Here is a 17,551-nt window from a genome sequence, read left to right on the forward strand (position 1 = left end):
ACAGTGATTTATGAGTGCATGTTATCACAGATGTATTCCATTGAACTTTATCATGTGCACTATTTCTTGCTCTTCCTAGTGCACCACGACTGGCATGTCAAAGGTTGTGGTATGTAATATCCTGTTTGGGATGGTGCATATAAAAGATGCCTTTCTACTAATGAAAAAATGAAGCGAGATTCCTCTCTAAGACTATATGTAAAAAGTATCAAATGTCTGACATCCAATAGCCGATTATTAATAAATCAATGTGCTCTAGTGGTGTCGTTAAACAAAACAAACAAACTACCCTGTGCAAGTTTGGGTTTTCTAAGCTAGTCTTGGGAGTGGCAGTCATCCTACAGGCGGTGCATGAGGGATTAAGCGTCGTGTTACGGATCTCCTAGAGAATATGGCGGTCCTCCTAAAGACGAGCGCTTAACAGTGGCTCATCGAAGCAATCACGATTTTACCTAACGTCCATTCGACTCTGCATTTTGCAGTGATACTGTTTTGATCATGGAATACGGTTTTGTCATTCAGTTTGCATAAGGTACATTATGCTTTTAACATGTCGGCACTAAGTAGCATATGGCCATGAACTTGATACAAGAAATGCTTGGGTGCAATAATAATTCCACAATTGTAACTTGAGTTACTGCAGAATTGCCCAAATGGTCATTTCTAGCATGTCCTCATGGTCCTTAAATCCAGGTGACCCAAAACGATTTCAGTGGATAAAGGAAAAGCACGAAGAGCTTACTGTATGTATAATTATATGATAAACTATGGATAATGTACTATGCTTATGTGTAATTACAAAAAAAAAATATGTGATATATATTTGTATTATACACCAGTGTAAGATATTGCTCATGTCATAACAATCACTTAATATCTAACTAGTGTAATATCGGCGTGACATAGATCACTTGCTGACCCAATTCGTAGAAAAATAACGTGTAGTAGGTCCCGACATCTGCTTACTTCTACGTTGTGGATTGTTTTCAGTTGGTTTGTAATAAACAAAATACTAAACTAGTTTGCCTGTCATACCATTTTTATGAAATGGTTGACGAGGCAATCTCGTTTAGTATTCTATATATGCTATGAATAATGTGTATGTGTGTGCCTATGAACTATATGTTTACGGCGAATGAATAAATTATTAACTTATTATTACTGTGCAAAGGAAATGGAAGGGGCATTGGGTCACAGAACGGCAAGTTAATTTCCTGTATGTTGGAAAGTGCATATAAATTAAAGTTTGTTTTGTTTAACGACAACTCTAGAGCATATTGATTTGTTGATTACCGTCTATTGGATGTTAAACATTTGATAATTCTGACATACAACTCTAGAGCATATTGATTTGTTGATTACCGTCTACTGGATGTTAAACATTTGATAATTCTGACATACAACTCTAGAGCATATTGATTTGTTGATTACCGTCTATTGGATGTTAAACATTTGATAATTCTGACATATGGTCTTAGAGGAAACCCTCTACATTGTTTCCATTAGCAGCAGGGGATATTTTATATGCACTTTCTCACACAGACAGGACAGCACATACCACGCCCTTTGGTACACTAGTTGTGGGGCTCTGGTTGGGGCGAGTGAAAAAAAACAATCATATAAAAGATCCCTAGTTGCTATTACGTAAGTGTAGCCAGTGTGGCACCGATAGTTTTCATCTGTCGCTATCTAGACCAAGTGTAGAAATAATAGTGTTTGACACTACGACAAAACTAATACATGGTCAGGGCCGTATCTCTGCACAAGGCAGATGCGAATGAGTATTTGGCAAAATAGTTTTTGATGCTATGAATCACAATCTAGTGCCTCGTCTAGAGGAGGACAGCCACTCCCGAGAAGATCCTTTACTGGAGATGCCATCCCTCTTTCGCCGCCAATAAGAGGACTGCCACTCCCAGATTAGTTGCGTCGTCGTTTAAAATGTATTCAGGTACCGTGCTTATAAAAGTTCATATCAGACTAGACTCAAAATTCAAATGACGTCACACGTATATAATTTGTAAGGCGTTAAAGTATCAGACTCAGAGCCATGCTGGTATAACAGAGGTTGTGGTATGTGTTATCCTATCTGTGGGATGGTGCATATAAAAGATCCTTTGCTACTAACGGAAAAATGTGGCGGGTTTCTTCTCCAAGAAATATGTCATAATTACAAAATTACATTTAATAGCATTGATTTATTAATCATTGCTATTGAATGTGAAACATTCGGTAATTTTGATATATAGTTTTATAAAGGAACCCCGCTACATTTTTGCATTAGTAGCGAGGGATTTTTTTATATGCACCATCTCATAGGCAGGATAGCACACACCACAGCCTTTAATATACCAGTAGTGGTGCACTGGCTGAAGCGAGAAATAGACCATGGGCCCACCGACAGGGGTCGATCCTATATCGACTGCGCATCAAGCGGGCGCTTTGCCACTAAACTACGTCCCGCCACCAGTTGCATAAAGAAACATTTGGCATTTGTGTACCCCCCCCCCCCCCCCCCCCCCCGATTTTATTGTTTCGTAACGCTAAGGGCACCCCCTCTAAAATTACCTAACGCTCGTCAATACCACCGCCACGCTTTCTGTCGTAATGAGGTAATTTGAGCAATATTATTAGATTTTCTCTTTGTGTTTTCTATTTGTTTGGTTTGGTAAAAAATAGATAGAAAATAATCTATTAAAGAACCAAATAACAATGACAGGCTGTAATTTACATTATAAATAAAAATTAGACAATTACGTAACTGTTGACAAACGTCCCCCTCATCCCCTTAATATTCCGTAACACATCCCATTAGAGCGTAATTGTTGATCGGCCCCTTACTTTATTATTTATAATAAAAATTATTTGCTTATTAAACAACATTCTTGGAAGCGTGATAAAATGTATTCTAAAATTAAAATGTTTGAGGTTATACACACACACACACATTTATAAAGGTACTAAGATAAAATGTCACTTGGAGACGGACAAGCCGGAATGGGCCAAAACATTCGCCCGTGACAGGCGTGCGCTACAATAGCTTTCTCTGAATGAGCACGTTAAGCCCTATGACCTGACCTGACCTCATCTAAATTCCACTTAGCTTTTGATGTCGCTTTTTGTTTTCTTTTTCTTTTTTTCGCGTACAAGTTTTGATCTGTAGCAATTGTAACAATATTTGACCTATGGGCCTACAATTTTTACTGAATATGTTAAATATCCATACAGTAATGAGTGTGAAATATTAAAGCTACAATCCCCATTATTTTTTTAGCCAATTCCATATTCAGTGGGCTCAGCCGCCAAACTTTAATTTTCACCCAACGAGAACACTGCCCGATCTTATTCAATAGCATGTGCCTAATATTTTCATTCAAACACAGTAGGCCTACTAACAGAATGATGACATGATAAATATAAAGTAGTAATAATTATAATAAAATAATATAAATTATTAAAACATGATTTGCACTAAGATGTTTTCAACCCACTATCCCAGCCTCACTTATTTTGGATTGATTTACGTTAAACTGATAATGGAAATGTAAGCACCTTAAAAACATCCTAGGAGAAAGGCTCGATATGTTTGTGTGTGCGTGCGTGCGTTTGTGTGTGTGGTGTAAAATTCATGCTTTATAACTTAGCTATTTTTTAAATAAATAAACGAAATAAATAAATAAAATTTAAAATTCGAATCAATATAATTTCAATATGTTTAACAAATGAAATGAATGCGTTGAGCTAAACGATAAACATATGTATTTTGAGAGTTCTTGGGAATACCGCGGGTGACCTTTTAAAGTTTTACCCTCTTCGAATATCTATCTATCTATCCATCCATGTCTATCTTTCTATATGTATATCTATCTATCTATTCTATCTATCTGTCTATTTGTGTATCTATCTATCTGTAATTAAACTACTGATATCGTAAGCTTACCAAATTACTAATATGTACGGATATTTTTACGAGGTCGAGGTTATATTTTATGTATGTATACGTGCGTGTGTGGGTGTGTTGGTGTGGGTGTAGGTAGATAGTCACACACACACACACACACACACACACACACACACACACACACACGTATATACATAAATATAACCTCGACCTCATAAAAAATATCCGTAAATATTAGTAAGTTAGTAAGCTAACGATACCAGTAGTTTAATTATGTAGTTCCTTTATAAATACACGCGTGTACGTACTGCTATATATAAATATTAAATGACTTATTATTGATTAGAGAAGAGTATTATTCGCTTCCTGGTGGCCAATAACTCATTTGCGGAATGGGGACGGACACACATCACCTCCAGATCTGTCCTATCTGCATAGAAAAGGTCACGGTGAACTTTACCAGTGTTTACGTCACCTCGTGCACACCTTGAACCTGTGACCTCATAACACAGTCACCTGAGTTGTACAGCACCGGTCTAATCGGTTACAATAATATGATTAGCATGTGTACGAAAAATACATTAACGTTTCGCAACTATCTTTCTTGCGTTTAACCTAATTGTAAAGAAAACGGCACGCTGAGGTTTTCACCGTGGCTTCTCTGCTTGCTAACAAAGCATTTTTGCGCTGCATTGTGGGTTTTTGCGGCGGATGTGTAGAACTGTGGTAAACCAAAGCAGACATTTTGGATATTTATATAAGGAGAAGAAAGTAAGGGAAGAAGTCCACCGTGGACGTTTGTTAGTCCATAGGACACCATGGATAATACAGATATGGGTAAGAAACATGCTCTTCCATCACCCGAAAACACTCCAGGGCAGATTCCAAAGCGCATGGCCAGAATCTGACACGATATTGTTTATCGGCATGCTGTCCGCCATCTTTGACTTGGAGAGTTGAAAGAACAGGCGTACTGAACGAACCGTCTTTTGTAGAAAACACCTGTAGAGCGTACACCTCTGTAATTTTACTTGCACCAAAAACACAATAAAATATGAAATCGTTTGTACAGTCGTAAAAGCTGCCAGAAATAAAAATACTAAAGAAATCTCATTATTGACTTTTGATGATTATCTTGAAAGACCGAAATCATTTTTATTTTTCGATTTTTTATTATCCCCAGGGTGGCTTTTGGTTTGCTGAATATGTACACCTGTACTACCTGATCATCATCAAAAACTGACAACAGTGATATAAACCAACAGTCTAATAATCTTGCAATTATGTTTTATATGGAAGTTGAGTAGGCAAATGTATAATCAGAGAAACCAGAGGGTTTTTTTTAACACAAAACTGCTAAAGCAATTGATTCTAAAATATATTTATGTTTACAAACAGACATTTGTAACATACACCAACCTTTTTCAATTCTACATAATTCAAATTGGCTGATATGTAGCCAAGTTTGCCTAACAGATGTCAAGATACATGCCATCAACGTCCCAAACTGCGTTCACCTAACAGCAAAAACACGAAAACCATATTTAAGGAAATATTATTTTTCATTTTCCAGCTACGATACATGAAACAAAATAGATTGTTATCAATTTACGTAAAAAAACAACAATGTGGATGTAAAACAAATTCATTCTAGTAAGCAAAAGTGAAACACCCTCCAGTAAACAGGAAAGAATGCGACGTTTCTAACTGCATTCATGTGCATGCATTTGCAAAAAGTATTGTAGCAGTTTGTCATTTTCCATTTTTAAGGCTACTATATGAATAAATATATGTTTCTGAACTATGCACAGCTGACAAACACTTCGTTTAATATTTTTTTTAAACAAAAAATTCAATTTGTCAAGCGTTCTGGTCCGATCCGCGTTTTATCAACACACATCGCTAACATTTGATGTCATTACTGATAGGCATTTCGTTTATACCAGTGAATAGTTCGTAAAAAAATAAATAAAAAATTATGAATTGATTCATAATTAAAACAACTTACCGTATTTTCCTATGTATTATGCGCACCCCCCCCACTTTGAACGTTTATTCCAAGAAAAAAAACATGAACCACAATATAATGCGCACCGTTTTTTTAAACCACAAAATCGACTGAATGCAAGATGTACCGCTCCCCCCCCCCCCCCCCCCCCCCCCCATCCGTCACCAAAATTAACGAAAAGCGAAAGAAGCGGTATATTCAAGAAACAAAACTTAAGTTAGGTATTTGAGTACATAGACCTACATGTCACATTAAACAAAGGCTAGTATTTGCGTACTTACATGTCACAGACTCACACATGCATAAATCAAAACAAAGTTATATACCCCATACACTGTAAATGACTAATAAATATATGCAAACAAAAATATAGCATATTACATTTCGTTCTCGTGGCTAATGTGAATGCGCGAGATTTCTAAATTTATAATAGTGTGGTATATTTCCGGTTTGCCGGAAATGGTCGAAATGGTCGAATTAAATCTCATGGAAATTAAAAATATTTACGGTTCAGTTTTGTCATTTTTGTGCACTTTTTGGCGAGGTATGGATACTTTTGTAGATTTATTTTGCATTTATTACAACCATCACAAGTGAAAAGCGATTTTTAAGAGGGTTTTGGCGTTTCGTTGTAATAAACACTGTCAATAACCTGTAAACTACCGATCGGCGATTTTTCATGGGTGATCGCTGGACATTTTTAAAAGAAATTTTTTCTATTGTTATGTATAGTGCACACCCCCATTTTTAACCTGTATTTTCTGAAAAAAAAGCACTCATAATACACGGGAAAATACGGTATACACTCGAAATTATTTACAATTGTTATGAATACTATTCACTATAATAGAGGCACAGAAATGTAGCATACCTTTTGCAAATCAAATATAATAATTGAAAACAAATTCTAACAATAGGAATCTTAAAAAGCGTAACAATTAAATGCTTTGGCCTTGCTGATCTGGCACGTGTGAGGTCATGTGACACACACCGAATGTTAATTCATCTTTCTCCATTTTAAGTCAATTTTTACAAGTCATGTGGACCCGATGTCAGTAATTTTAAGGAATAAACAAAAACAACTTAGTAAAATTAATGGGTTTAGGGATTTGTAAAGTTTTGTATTTAGATACTTACTTTTCTGAACTTTGTTTATAAAAATGTTCCTGAACTGTGAAGAAACACCTCATAAATGAACGTTGGTTATTGTGCTCAAAGGTCAAATAAAATGTACAAAAACCACAAATTTTCATCTAGATGATAAAAGCCCAATCTAGCCGGGGAAATGGTTCTTTTTTCACTGAAAGTCATCAAATGTTTTGGACCTAATCTGATTTCAAAAGCAAAAACAGCCAACAGAATGATGTTAAGACACTCGCTGCCTTAGTGTCATAGCCAGGGCATAAAATTTGGCACAAACGATTTTGTCGTTCATCTGTCGGTTATGCAAAACCAATATCGACACGAACGACTGATCGTTCATGCAAAAACTATAATTGCTCATCAGAAAATGTAAGCTGTTTTGGCTAATATAACTATTTTTGGAATAAAATAATAAGAGAACGGGCGGTCTCGTGGTAAATATTCTTGCGCACAACAAACTTGTGCAATAAATAGAAATCGAAAAATAACATGTGAAGTTCTGTATATTTATTTACTTTTTGACACCTGTGTGGTTACATTGAAATATATGCATTAATTCCGAAACATGTATTGTAATGAAAACAAGTACAACCCTTGCTAAATCAATTTATTAAAATATTATATACACAGCGAAGAAAATAGTACGTTTAATAACACTGAGTTGCAGCATCGATTGATGATTTGCAGAACTTCGGGTCTTTCCATTCGGACCCGGAAGCTCAAAGCGTCCAGGAAATCCCCGTTTCGTTCAGACTATTGTTTGGTGCCAGCAAGTACTCCCCTGTAACAGAACCGATGGGGTAGTTTGCTGAAATGTAAATGGCAGCTTTCAAGTTAGTCCCAGCATACCAAATAATAATAATAATTTAGTATTTATGATAAGAATTTGGAAAAAAGCTACGAAAATCGCCCATCTTAAGATTCTCATTTGATTACCGTTGCCGGTTAACCTTTTCATTTGTATCTGAACCACTGGAGAAAATCATTCGTGCAAACACTAAAACCACACGAACGACATCGTTTGTCTGAAAAAAATCTAATTTTATGCCCTGCATAGCACACACAACACTAATCTTTGTCAATCAGTGGTTTTACTTTTCTGCTAGAGCATATATCATTGGATATATAGCCGTTTGCAATGACCAGTCATGCAATGTAGGCCTCTCAGAATTGAAAATTTGCTTAAACCATTTATGGGTTACACAAAAAAAATTCAGGTAACCCATTTCATTTTTATGTAACCCATCATGAACAAGTAAATTATGTCATAAATTCAACGCACAGATGAAAAATGGGTTACACAAACTACAGTTAAGCGAATGAAACTCACTCTCACAATTTACAGAGGCTTGATGCACTAAAAAAAAATGGGTTATGTGAGCGACACATGAACAAAATCATCGCTCTATTTTCAGACTCCTGCAATCAGGGTTTTTTTCCGGTAATGTCAGAAAATACTCATTACTTTCATTTTAACATAAGGAAAGGACTCGCCTTGTACATTGCCAAATTAGCCAAGGTGTATCATAAAATATTGTTTGTTTCCGGTTACCCGACCGACCCTAATCTGAACCTGCCGACCCTAAAACTTTTTTCATATATTCAAAAATATTCTTCTAACAATTGATTGATGGAGTTACTTCCCTTCAATGTTGCCATCAAAATCAAAATGCCTTTTATAAATTTATAAGTTGCCCATGTAAAAAGAAGCATTTAAACACCTATTTGGATAGTACTACATATTTCCTTTTTTTAAATTATGTAAATGGCAGCTTTCAAGTTAGTCCCAGCATACCAAATAATAATAATAATTTAGTATTTATGATAAGAATTTGGAGAAAAGCTACGAAATAGATATAGAAAATAAAATGTCCATACATTTTTCGTCCTTTTGAAAATTGTATAATGGAAAAACAAAGCCCTTATTTTTAAAACTGCACATAAAATATGCCCCCAAAACGTCACTTTACCATGCCTTACTTCATTTCAAAACCTAACTTAACACCTTTTTCATTTTTTGCATTGTTATTTTTAATGTGTTGGGAGGGGATGGATATTTTTATGTATGCACATGGTTTACTTTTTTCTACCAAGTCAACTTGAGAAATACTCAATTTGGTGTCATCAATATACATGTAGTCTTTAATTCCGATTACTACTAATGTTTCCAGATCCTGCTAGATATGGAAATTTTGCTGTGAATGTAAAAGTACATGTAATTACCTCTGCATTTCTAGTCTGCTGACAGCTTTTATCTTTCAATTAGGTCCATAGTTTATTGTTCGGTGAGTTAGAGGATAAATATTTTATTGGATTTTAAGACATTTGGGGATTGATTTTGCAAATTGTAATTCTGCATTTAGATGGCCTGAATACAGACACTTATTGATTTAGTGTCCAAGGGAAATTGTACATTATGGAATTGGATAATCTTTAGAACAATAGAACAATGCGAAGCTGAAGGTGAAAGCAACAATGTGCATTCAATAGTAAGTTGCATGTTGTTGTGGACATAATTATCAGTGGTTAGACTTGGGAGCATTGATTGTGTTTATCCTAAAAAAAAAAAAAATCTTTTTTTAAAATGTCTAATACATATATCTACAGACTACAGTGTTGGGTTGTTCTCTTTTCTTTTCTTTTTTAGGGGTGTGGTGAGAGGGTCTGTTAATAATAAGAAAGGAATATTTGACGCCCTAGCACATTGTCATTAATTTCTGTTGCTGCTGCATATAGATGTTCTTTTTTATTATTATTAGTTGCAAGAAGTCTTTTTATAGTGCTCAAACTTAAGAAATTGTTACATACATGTCTACTAAATGTTTAAATGCTTTTTACCATCTATAGACAAAATGCTCACCAGCTGCAATTTTGAGACTACATTTGTAACAAATTTTATTACATGTGATTGCTCGCCTTGTGCCATTTCAGAAGATTAATCTTCAACTTTACGCGATTTTTGCTCATGGCAAAGACAGCTTTGCCAAATAGTCTTATCAAGGGTTTTTGTCTGCATCACTGATTGCCTGTATGAATAATGTAACTTGAATAAAATGTAACAAAGTTTAATATTCTTGCTGGGTAATTACTGTTGCATTAGTTATTTTAGCTTGGAAAAACCAACAATGGTGGCTGTTAAACGACACTCCACAACCAAAAAAAACAACCAAAAAATATTAGTTATTCGTAATTGGGTGTCAAACTAAGGTAAATGCGTCAATAATGTAGATATTTGACTTTCATCAGGGTTTTTTTTTTGGGGGGGGGGGGGGGGGGGGGGGGGGAATTGAAGCAGTGTCAGAGTTCTAACCGATTCACTGTAGTGGCTTGCTCCACATTTTTGCAGCCTCGCTTTATTTTTCCGTACGCAACTATATTTTACTAGACCCAGCTTCATTTCCACACACCATGGCTCCATGCTATTTCGAAATGCACACATTTTTTTTTGACACCCTTCTGTTACAGGTCATATTAATATGGCATGGCAGTGTTCGAGATTAACGGTATCCCGATATCCCGGGGATACCAGAATTTAATTTTGGATACCAGACTTCAAGAACCTAGTATCCCACTGGGATGCCATATAATACTAAATTCTCAGGTGGGATACCAGATTTTGAAATGTTAGTATCCATTTGGGATACTGGCCAAGAAATTTAATCTCGAACACTGCATGGTGTTATCCATCCATCCATATGTCAGTCAGTAAACTTTTTGTTTCCTGGACATATCTTTCTAGTCTGTGCAAGTGAAATTTGGGATAGGTGTGTGTCATGGACCATAATCAGGTAACCGTGACCTAGTTTTCACACATGACTGCACATTAAAGGAAATCTTTGACTGGGCCATATAAAAAGTAAAGTTTGTTTTATTTATCAGCGCCACTAGAGCACATTGATTTTTTTTTTTTATCTTATCAGCGGCTATTGGACATCAAACATTCTGACACTGTTTTTAGAGGAAACCCGCTGTCGCCACATAGGCTACTCTTTTATGACAGGCAGCAAGGGATCTTTTTTTTTTTGCGCTTCCTATAATGCAGGATAGCACAAACCATGGCCTTTGTTGAACCAGTTGTGGATCACTGGTCGGTGCAAGTGGTTTACACCAACCCATTGAGCCTTGCGGAGCACTCACTCAGGGTTTGCAGTCGGTATCTGGATTAAAAATCTTATGCCTCGACTGGGATCCGAACTCAGTACCTACCAGTCTGTAGACTGATGACCTAACCACGATGCCACTAAGGCCGTTCTGCGCCATATCTTCCTTAACAATTCATATAGGACCTTGCATGCAAGTTCAACTTGGAATGGCAGTGATTGCATACCATAACCAGTATTTTTACCAGCCTCTATTAAAGCAGTGTACAATCACAATTTACACATAAAAGTTTATATTTATTTGAAAAATAAAATACTTTATTTTATTTTTATCCTGTTGGCAATCTCCATTTGAAGCTACTTATTTGTTCATATTGATTGTTGTCTGATATTTTGCCCCGACTGCAGACTCAGCAGAGTTTATTGATCATAACAGATGGTTTTACTTGATGTTATTTGTTTATTCTGTGTCATGGAATAATGAAACGGTTTTGTACAGCATAGCTTCATTCATATGATCAAAACAGGTTACACAAAGATCAAATAACCCATAAATGGACTGCAAATTTTCAAAAGCCTATTTCTTGTATTGTGACTTGCTGTATGGTTAATTTTGTTCCTTTATACAGTAAATTCATTAATGTTTTTCTCTTGCAGACACGCTAGATGGCAGTGTCAATGGCCATGGGGTTATTGGCAGCAACATGTCCAACTCTATGGGTTCCATGGGCGGAATGGGCCACCCGCCAGACGTTAAACCAGACATCTCTGCTCTACAGTCGCCCACTAGCACACATGGGTCATACTACAACTACGGCCATGGGTTGCCGCCGATGCCGACCTCTACGCAGCAGTCACAGGGTCCGCCGATGCATTCTACGCCATTACACTCGACCACGTCACCGCTGGGACCACCATCGATGATGTCACTAGGGTGTGTTCCACCACCGTCGCCTCCAGGAATGGGAATGGCACACACAACAATGGGCAATAAACACATATGTGCAATATGTGGTGACAGAGCATCGGGGAAGCATTACGGCGTTTACAGGTATTTTTTTGTCAAATCATTTTTGAAGTTGTTTTTTAGGCAAAAGCTAGTTGCAGTAATTTTGTCAATGAGCATCACAAATCAGTTATTTATACTAGGTTTGTTGCAAGGAACATTTTGTTTTTAAAATCTTGATCAATGATATTTTTAGTCAATTAAAAATTGATTACCAACTGCTGTTTAATGTTTTAAAATTGTGTAGCAATCTCTGAAATTTGCAAGTTTCAGAGATCGCTATGCAATTGTAAAACATTACAGTAGTTGGTAATCAATTTCGTATTTCCTGATATATTTCAGAAGAAAGTGGGTTTTTTAAGTGCATATGGTTGGTTATTGTTGGAAAATGGGACAAGTGAGGGTAACTGTATTTTAAAAAGCATATAAACTGAGCTGCAGTCTCGACTCCCCGTTCTGTAACATTGTTTACTAATGCAAAACACATTCACATCAACATTGTAAAGAAACTCAACTCTCACCTCTTTATAATGATTGTGGACAGGATCTAACTCGGTCAGTAGAGTGCTCATCACAGAAAGAAAGAAAGACATGTTTTATTTAACGACATACTCAACACATTTTATTTACATGTCAAACATGGTTAAGGACCACACATATATTGAGAGAGGAAACCCGCTGTTGCCACTTCATGGGCTACTCCTCCTGATTAGCAGCAAGCGATCTTTTATATGAACCATCCCACAGATGGTAGTACATACCACAGCCTTTGATATACCAGTTGTGGTGCACTGGCTGGAACGAGAAATAGCTCAATGGGCCCACCAACGGGGATCGATCCCACACCGATCGCACATTGAGCAAATGCTGTACCACTGGACTACGTCCCGCCCTCGTGGTCATCAGAGGTGCTTGGGACAAAGGATCGAATCCTTTAAGTGTACCCATTCTGTAATTGAGTTTTTTTCTCATTCCAGTCAGTCTTTACGGCTGGTATATCACAAGCCATGGTATAAAGTAAAGTTTGTTTTATTTAACGACACCACTACCGATTGTTCAGTTACTTGAATATAGTTCTCGTAACCAATGAGTTTAGCCTACCTAATCCTAAAATACTTGGAACTACGAAATCTTCTGTGCTACATTGGTGGTTCAAAAATAATGTATATATATAAATAATATATTGTATACATTTGAAATGTACAGGTTAAGAAATATCTTTGCGAAAATACTGAACTTCCATTTTGCAGCTGCGAAGGGTGCAAAGGTTTCTTTAAAAGAACTGTGCGCAAAGAATTGACGTACGCTTGTCGAGATGACAAAAACTGTATGATAGACAAACGCCAACGTAATCGCTGCCAGTACTGCCGCTACATGAAGTGCTTAGCCATGGGCATGAAACGGGAAGGTGAGTGATTGTTTTTCTCGCACTCCTTGCAAAAAAAGAATTAATTGCCAACCTGTAAAACCTGTGCTCTGTCAGACCAGTCCCAGAATTTGATATACACCAATTAAATTTGTTTTAAATAAAACATCTTTTGGTGTGCAGGTACATCATCTAAATCGAATCATTTGGGTTTTTTAAACTTAAATACTTCGGCCTATGTATCATCATCATTTTAAAAACTTCTCTTTGGTTTTTTTATACATAACTGAAATTCATAATTTGTCATCATTTTTTAATATTTTGTTGGAATGTACAAATAGGATTCTGGGCCTGTGTCTGGTGGCTTGCAGCATACAGAGTGTTTTTGTTAAAACATTAGCTTTGCTTGCTCAGCTGCTTTTGCTTTTTAAAAAAAAAAGAAAAAAAAAGACCTGCCTTTCTGCCATTTTGAAATGGGGACTCTTTTTATCTTGGGAGGAAAGGAAGTGCGCGAGAAAGAATCCGTTTTGGCTTAATAGATAAAATTTTTGTTTACAATTTTGTTAATTTGTAAGCACATATTTAAAATATTATGTTTTGTTAATAAAGATGTAAATACTATTCAAAATTATTGAAAATTTGATTTTGGATGTAATGTTAAATTTTCATGTGTAACTTTGATTGGTTCTATTCTGTCATCTTGAAAGTAATCACTTTTATGTAATATGTGGATAATTTTTATCATTTAGACGTAATCATATTTTGTTGTTCTTGTCTTTAAGTGTTGTATTAGTTTTTGCTTGAACACAAATTCTCAATTCAAACCTAATTTTCCGATCGTCAGTGGTCCTATTATTTCAGATAAGTAGCACAAGTTTAATGACATCAGAAAAAACCACATTCAATGAATCATTTCATATCTTTTCAAATAGCCTTAACAGCCTTTGGTGATTACAATGCTGTTTTGTTCTTGCAAAAAAAAAAATTATTATTATTTTTATATATTTTTTTTCCTCTTAATTGATATTGTCATTTCATGGGCCTTTGAAAATTAAAAAATATGACCCATTTAGTTTTGCCAAGATGACCGAATACCAACCAGTCAGGAGTGCACAGCTTGAAGTAATTCATTAAGTTCATGGGCACTAAGGCTTTTTACTTTAACTTCATGCTTCTATCATGTTGCTGTATTATCTAGTTTTGTATATTCCACATGTATGAGTGTACAAATTTTTCGTTTCTTCCTTTTGTGGCCCGGGTTTTGTAAGTGCACTGTTTGTTATTTTTTGTTTTTTGGGATTCAGCACATGCAGGGCCGATATTTCTTCTTGATAACTCAGATGTTTGCTTCTATCATTTAGAATTCTGTAGTTAATAAATGCATCCCAACCATTTTGTTCTTTCATGATTAGCTGTGGGCGTTGGTCAAGATTCTAAATCCGACAAAAGCTGGCAAAGCGTAGGAGGATTGTGTAAGTTTATTTGCAAATTGTCAGACTTTAAAGAGAGAAAAAACCTGAAAGAGAAGTAATTCTGTTGTATTAGGCCAAAATAAAACAATACATTGTTTGCCCTTATCCGACTGACTTAAGAAGACCGTACAGATGGAAAACATTTGAATGGCTAATTATTTTTTTTAATTCATATTTTTTTTAAATGGCAGTGGCAATTTTTAAAATCCATTAATAATCACCTTTAGTGTTTTAAAATAAAACACCAAAAATTCACACCAGTTCTTACCTTCCCAATCTGTCACAAAATTTTGAAATGTAAGGTTGCAATATCGGGTCGGTGTTGGGCAAACATTATTCTTTTAAGTACGGCCTTATCTAATGTGTGTAATAGGACTTGTGTGTGCAATTGGCGAGGAGCGGATGTTAGGATGGGACAGGTAATGGTACTGAGAATAAATGTGAATGGTCATTTCTCAGCAACACACAGTGATGGCGATTTACAATAGTTCCTTTTATAAAATGAAATGCACAATTTTCTGTTGCTGTTTCCTATATTTGCTTTTGTCGCTGGTAAAAAAAAAGAAGCTTATTACAAACTTCTGATGTGTTATTTTAAGCACTTGTTTTATATTGAAAAGATGTGGGCTTATTATTGAGATGGTACAAGTCTGGTATTTAAAATGCTTGCATGTTGCAGTGTGAATTTTAGTGTGTGTGTTGTTTTTGTTTTAAATGTGTTTCTAACTAGGAGGTTTCTTATTCGAAGGATTTTTTACAAACAATGCAGTTGATCAGTAATGTTGCAGGGCTTCTAGAATACAGTAGCCATGGCTAGTATTTTGTTTAACGTTGGGGTAGGGAATAGCTACTAGACCATGTGTCATGACTAACTAATAGGGGAAAACATTCCTGAAAGCCTATAATCAATTTACCTCACAGTTTAATTTTATTCAAAATAAATAAATCATTCTTTCTAATAAATCTCACCATTTTGTTGACACTGGTACCCTAAAGCATTTTTACACTAGACTTTATGGAAATGGTTACCAGTCAGGTTGCTTTATACCAAATCAATTTCCAATGCTTATAATGTTAACATTTTCTAATAACACTGATCCAAATGAAATTCTTTGCAGTGCTTCAAGATACTCAACTGAAATTTTGTGTATAGCTATATAACATGCAGCTACAGATCAAGTTTGTGTTTCATGAGGTTTGGCCTCTCTTTTTTTTTTTTTCACACTGCTAGTTGTTCACTCTCCATTGATGCAGTCAGTATTTATAATAAACATTTTTGAGAGGGTGAAAGTGTAAAGGCACCATAGGTGACCGTGACATCTTTTGCTTTAGCAGTATTCTCAGAATGCCTGTTTTTAAAGATCTATGCAAGCATGTTTAGGTACAAATTCAGTTTAGAAACTGAAAATTATTACAATTTATGTGCCCTTGTATTTTAGTGGTAATTTGAGCAGTTTGACTTACATATATAGCTTTCTTGTAGAGGTCTAGATAGCACAAGACATTTCACTTGATCATTTAAACAAGAAGGTAAATAGAAAATGCTATATGCCAGTTTTGTACAGGTTACAAGCCTACCTCACCAGCTGATCATTGACTCTGCAAAAGGTTTTACCTTGTTTTTTGCATGCTGCTTCCACTCTTCGCCATGAAAGGCAAGTGGTCATTCACGCTCCCCTCCACGCTCGCCTGGAAAGTGATCATGGCGAACACTGGCTTGTATTGGGTTGGGGTGGGGTTTTAACTTAGGTGCAAATTAAGAGGTTTCTTTAATGTCCTGTTATATGTATTCATTACAAAATGGATGTTTAATCAGTGTTATTTTCAGGTGGTTTTCAATTTGTTTTGTTTAAAAAAATTTTTTTAAATGTAATTAATAGTTTTTTCATTACCGTATATCTTCGCCTATAAGTCAAATTTTTTTCGCCCAAAAATTATTTTATAACTGGGGGGGGGGGGGGGGGGGGTTATAAGAAGGTAAAAAAAATTCACCAAAAAATATTACTGTTTTGGGGATTATTTTACAAGTTTTATTGTTGAAGTATGCCATGTATTTATACTCAAATATGTTAATTTGACACATTTATTTTTTATAACCTATTTTTTTTTGGCATTAGAACGGTTTTGGTTTTGGTTATGCGAAAAGTCGTGCGATCTCACTCACATGCCAAGACAACAGTCCACTTAGTTAAATTAACAGTCATCACTAATAGTAAAAATTTAAACAATACTAACTACCTGTTGCCTGAGTTTATTTTGAAATCTGGTCACTGGCATTAATGGTTGTTCAAACAATGTTTTGTCAGTGATTAACTTCATGAATATTACTGAGCTTTCCCTTAAAATAGACTGATCTCTGCAGTTCACTAGAGCAATAGGGACACACATCATTTGGTACAAAAACCAGTGTACTTTCGAGAGTTATCCTCCTTACATGTATTAATATGGCAGCAAAACGTGATACTTTGTTATATCGTAGTGATCTGTTGTCAGTGTTTATAAATAAAGTTGGTGTCTGTGCACAAAACCATCTGTACAGTACCATACAGTAACAG

The 17,551-nt window shown here is 35.7% G+C and overlaps 1 protein-coding gene across 4 annotated transcripts in view; it reads left to right on the top strand.

Annotated features, from left to right (window-relative positions):
• The window catches only part of LOC121383371 (retinoic acid receptor RXR-like), a 91,306-nt gene that overhangs the window by 57,070 nt on the left and 16,685 nt on the right, over positions 1-17,551 (top strand). Inside the window, exons 1-4 of one of the 4 annotated variants that reach the window (XM_041513361.1) lie at positions 4,608-4,738; positions 11,810-12,203; positions 13,409-13,566; positions 14,937-14,996. In XM_041513361.1, the coding sequence (XP_041369295.1) occupies positions 4,720-4,738; positions 11,810-12,203; positions 13,409-13,566; positions 14,937-14,996 (631 nt within the window). In that variant the 5' untranslated portion in view covers positions 4,608-4,719. Of the gene's footprint in view, positions 1-4,607; positions 4,739-11,809; positions 12,204-13,408; positions 13,567-14,936; positions 14,997-17,551 lie in introns of those variants that run through there. The other 3 variants (XM_041513359.1, XM_041513362.1, XM_041513360.1) reach the window with 3 other exon arrangements.

Source organism: Gigantopelta aegis, chromosome 10 (assembly GCF_016097555.1).
Source record: "Gigantopelta aegis isolate Gae_Host chromosome 10, Gae_host_genome, whole genome shotgun sequence".
NCBI classification, from domain to species: domain Eukaryota; kingdom Metazoa; phylum Mollusca; class Gastropoda; order Neomphalida; family Peltospiridae; genus Gigantopelta; species Gigantopelta aegis.